Source organism: Nicotiana sylvestris, chromosome 11 (genome assembly GCF_000393655.2).
Source record: "Nicotiana sylvestris chromosome 11, ASM39365v2, whole genome shotgun sequence".
In the NCBI taxonomy this organism is placed as follows: Eukaryota; Viridiplantae; Streptophyta; class Magnoliopsida; order Solanales; family Solanaceae; genus Nicotiana; species Nicotiana sylvestris.
Genome location: NC_091067.1, coordinates 5,776,439 through 5,781,389, shown reverse-complemented (window position 1 = coordinate 5,781,389; position 4,951 = coordinate 5,776,439). Strand labels below are relative to the sequence as shown.

The 4,951-nt window shown below is 39.3% G+C and overlaps 1 protein-coding gene across 1 annotated transcript; it reads left to right on the top strand.

The window, feature by feature from the left end:
* The first annotated feature begins 1,015 nt into the window (after nt 1–1,015).
* LOC104248925 (uncharacterized) lies at nt 1,016–4,218 on the top strand. Its single transcript, XM_009805281.2, has 3 exons — nt 1,016–1,503; nt 2,406–3,770; nt 3,858–4,218. Exons 2-3 carry the CDS (start codon nt 2,433–2,435, stop codon nt 3,879–3,881), a joined length of 1,362 nt encoding a protein of 453 aa, XP_009803583.1. The 5' UTR covers nt 1,016–1,503; nt 2,406–2,432; the 3' UTR covers nt 3,882–4,218.
* Nucleotides 4,219–4,951: the final 733 nt, after the last annotated feature.

Genomic DNA, 4,951 nt, shown 5'->3' with positions numbered 1-4,951 from the left:
GGTATACGGGATACCATGCACCATCTCATCTAAATCCTCCGAGAAATGCCTCTTGACTTCCTCATCTAAGCCTGCTTGGGGTGCATATGCACTGATTATGTTCAAAGTAAAACCTCCAACAACTAGCTTAATAGTCATCGGCCTGTCATTCACCCTCCTAACCTCCACCACTAGTTCCCGCATGTCCTTATCAACCAAGATACCTACCCCGTTCCTGCCCCCACCCTCCCAGAGTACCAAAGTTTAAAATTTCCCACATCCGACGCCTTATCTCCGACCCACCTAGTTTCCTGTGCACAAGCTATATTAATCTTCCTTTTCTCGAGAATCTTCGCTAACTCTACAGATTTTCCGGTTAAAGTTCCTATGTTCCAAGACCCTCCTTTCAGCCTAGTAACTCCCTTAGTAATGGAATAAGGAGAGAGGAAGAAAAATAGCAAGAATTAAAACTCGCACTTTCCTTAAGCCGGTGTCTATCGGAAACAACCTCTCTATTTTTAAGATAGGGGTAAGGTATGCGTACACATTACCCTCCCCATACCTCATTTGTAAGATTATACAAATTTATTTGTGTGTTTAGGTCACGTGTTCAAGCCGTGAAAATAGTCTCTTGCATAAATGCAGGGTAAGACTGACCTTTGTGGTCCGATCCTTCCTCGAATCCCGCGCATATCGGGAGCTTAATGCATCGGACTTGCCTTTTTTTTTTTTTTTTTTTTTTGTAATTTAGGCTCACACGGGTACCACGAAAGAACATAGTAAGAGGGATGAGATCATTTTATTCTTAATCAGAGTTCCCGAGCTTAATCCTGAAATTAAGAAACTTCTAATCAAAAGCATTTCCGTTTAAGGATAGCAAATTCAAATTAGTGGAGCCATTAAGCTTCAGATTTTATTTTATTTTCTTAAAATCGGCTGGCTCAAAGTAATGATAGTTTTTTTAATTATTTATTATGTCTTTAATTATTAATTAATTAAGGAGATAGAACCAAGATAAGAAAGTCACCTAGAAAATGGGGTGGCGTAGACGGACAGCCTAAATCTAGGACTGCCTTTCGTTTTTGTAAAAGACAAATCAACAAACAGTTACAAAAACCAAATTTTTTTTTTATCTGAAAAAAATCTCGTTATGATGAGAAAAAGGATATAGCTTTCTGCTATATTCATATATCAAATATATCCAGAAATTAATCTTGATCCATTCTTTACTCATCTTGCCTATTTTATTTTTCCACTAGTGGGTTCAATTTTTTTTTTTTTTTGAAACAAAAAGATTGATTTTTTCAATTAATAGTCACATTTCTTTGAATCTTCTAGTGGGGTTCCTCTTTTATTTCCAATTCTTTTATTGTATTTTTCAGTTTATGTTGCTGTTTGGCTTGTGGGGTTTTTAAAGAATGAGCATTTCTTGATTTTTGTTGAAGAGGAAAAAAAAAAGAGATGGGTATTTCTTGAATGGATCAATTCTTGTGGATTATCAGACTCCTCTCTGCTGTAAATTAGGTAAACTCAAACTCCTCAGCTCTGTTTATGCAGTGATCAATGTTTATATAAAGATTATATTCATATAAATGGTCCTTTGCCGTCTTTTTTTCCTTTTGTTTTTGGAGGGGAGCCTTGATTTTGAAGCAACTGTAAGGTTGTTTCGTGTAACCTATAGGTCACAGGTTCGAGCCGTTGCTTGCATTAGGGTAGGCCGCCTACATCACACCTATTAGGGGTGCTGTTCTTACCGGACCCTGCCTGAATGCGGATGCTTCATCCACCGGGCTGTCCTTTTTCCGGTGGGTTTTTTGTTTCTTTTTTTGGGGGGTGGGGGTGGGGCGGGGGGCGGGGGGGTTTGCTGGAATGAAACTGATATAAGGAGGATTTTAGATTTGTCAAGCCTGAAAAAATGATGTGAATTTGGATCTCAATTACTTTCTTTTACATTTTACATTTTGAAAATTAATTTTGGATTTGATCCTCGGAAACAGCCTCTATCTATGTCCTTCCAGGGTAAGGTTGCGTACATCTTACCCTTACCAGACTCCACTTGTGGGAACTCATTGGGTTTGTTGTTGTTCTGTATAATGTTAGCTTGAGATGAAAGGTTGCGTACATCTTACCCTTACCAGACTCCACTTGTGGAAACTCATTGAGTTTGTTGTTGTTCTGTATAATGTTAGCTTGAGATGAATTTAGATGGGGAATATGGTCTTTGAGGTCGACCTCGCCTTGTTTGAGACTAAGGCGTAGTTCTTGTTTTCTTGGATAACACTAAATTGGTAAAATACCAAATGGATTATGATTGTGATCATAGATAGAGTTTGAATTGTTGGTTGTAAACTGAATCAGAAGAGTTGATAATTGTCAATCTTTTCTTTTTGTATGTAATCTGCTAAATGATTCTACTATTATCACAGAAAACGCGTCGTTAATTTCCTAGTTTGATGGCTGAAAGTTTCGTCATGTCTCAACTTGATGTTACTTCTTTGAAAGAAACACTATGTGTTCAACAACAGCTTCTACAGAAGCTTTACAATGAGTTAGATGAGGAACGAGAAGCCTCCTCCAGTGCTGCTAGCGAGGCGTTATCAATGATTTTGCGTCTCCAAGGAGAAAAGGCCGCGGTAAAAATGGAAGCCGAGCAGTATAAGAGATTGGCTGAGGAGAAAATGTGTCATGCCGAGGAATCATTAGCTATTTTCGAGGATCTTTTCTATCAAAAGGAGATGGAGATTGCTGCTTTGGAATATCAGGTGCAAGCTTACAGGTATAAGCTATTGAGCATGGGGTGTGCAGATCCCGGGGTCGGTGAATTTAAATATCCTGAGAATTTGTTGCAAAGAAATGAGACTTTAGCTGGAGAAATGAATCTCCAAGCTCTTGGAAGGCGTAACTCCGCCCCTCCTATTCCTCTGAAATTTGCTTGTCCGAAGAAGGGTGGTATGGAAATAGATGATTCAAGTTCAGAAAGAGATTCGAATTCGAAAACAGTGGAGGAACACCTAGGGCAAGAGATGAATGAGCAGCAGTCTGATTCGGAGAAGAAGACTGATATTTCCACGACGGGAAGTATCAATTCTTATTGGCAACAAATTCGAAAGTTGGATGAACGAGTGAAAGAGATTACAGGAGTTAGCCATGCAAACTTGAGGAGTGAAACGAGGTCGCCTTCACCACTTTCTCAAAGAAGCATTAAGATAAGCAAATCAGAAAATGAAATGTACCAACCTAAGTTTCAAGGAAGCAAATCAGAAAATGACACGCCTGCTGATTCCGGTTGTTCTCCAAATGTTCTTGATGTATTCGAAGTACCTCGAGTGGAAAAGAATACTATCGACATTGGGTTGCCTCCTAAACATGACGGCAAGATGATTTTGCATAATGATGAAAGGCTTGACAGACCAGATTCTGCTCAACAAGAGGCAGTAAAACCGTCGCTTAAAGAAGAAACTGATTTGCTAAAGAAGTACTTTGTATCTGCGCAGCGTGAGAACAAGTTACGAAGAGCAAGTGAAGCTGCTGCTATTACCTGCCATTTGGCAATATCTCGCCCTACAACCAGCGTTTCGGAAACTGGTGAGTTTCATCAGCTCAATCGAACATCTGAGATAGTTGAAGTTGGAAGAGAAGCGACAAGACAAGACACAGCTAGGGAAGAAGAGCTGAAGTTGTTATACGAGATTAAAGATCAACTAAATTTGATGCACTCTGAAATCCAAAGTTTGAAAACTGACAAGCTTCCCCTTCCAAGTGATGAACCATCCTTACTTCCTCTGTCAGAGGTACCGTCCTTTCTTCTAATTACAATTAGTCGTCCTCAGTCGCATTACTTGTGAAAATTTTAATAACATGCTTACCATTTTGGACAGGCATTGATTCACTTTTGGCTCTGATCGATCTATCAAAATCTTCTGACCGCCATCATCCAACAGGAAATAGACTTGGCTATTACATAATCAAGATGTGTTGAAGTTAGTGGCTACTGTGACTTCTGAATAGTGAGTAGTTTTGGCTTTGTTGTGTGTGATTGTGAAGAGATTGATTCCGTTGTAAATTGATCATATAGAGTGTACAGAAATGTATAGCCTGCATCAACTTAGTTGGATCAAGAGAGGAGTGTTTTCGCATTTGTTATGGTTTAAGATTTTAATATCAGGTTTTTGTTTTGTATATTTGAAATTCTGATTTGAGTATTGGAATGAAAAGGGCGCAAGTGGAGCATTATAGTTATTGAGCATTCATATAACCAGTGTCCCTTCGCGGACAACCGATAAATTGGAATGACATAGAGAAACTTAGCTTGGCCCCTGCGCAACGACTCATATAGCTGATCTCAACTAGATTGGAGTTTGAGGTGTAATTGTTGTTGTTGTTGTTGTAGTATTTGATGCTCTAATTTGCAACGTTTGTCCAAAAAGTAAATTACTGGTTTAACTACCGTGTCATTTTTTTGCCTTATATCCTTCGCGTTTCAGCCCCTTACTTCTTGATCTCTCTTTTTTCCCGATGAAAGAAAGTGACACAGGCTTGGCGAGGTTTTCCCGAACTTTACAGTCATGACATGATTTACCATTTTTCTTAATTGAAATTGAGTTGCTGCAGGAAAAAAACTTAGATAGTTCAAGTCTTGGTGGAATTCAGCATGTCACTGTAGTGAGCTTTGAAGGGAAGCCTTGGAGTAACTGTCAAGTTATCTCTGTGTGATCTATAGGTTACGGGTTCGAGCCGTGGAATCAGCCACTGATGCTTTCATTAAGGTAGGCTGCCTACATCACACCTCCTTGGAATGCGGTCCTTCCTTCGATCCTGCTTGAATGCGCGATACTTTGTACACCGGGCTGCCACATACTGCTGTGAGCTTTACTTAATGTCTTCAAAACCATAGTATTACTAGGTTGCAAATCCTCAAGTACTTAGATTCACAGTATTGCTGCTTTATACATTATTTATTCAGAGTGCAGGT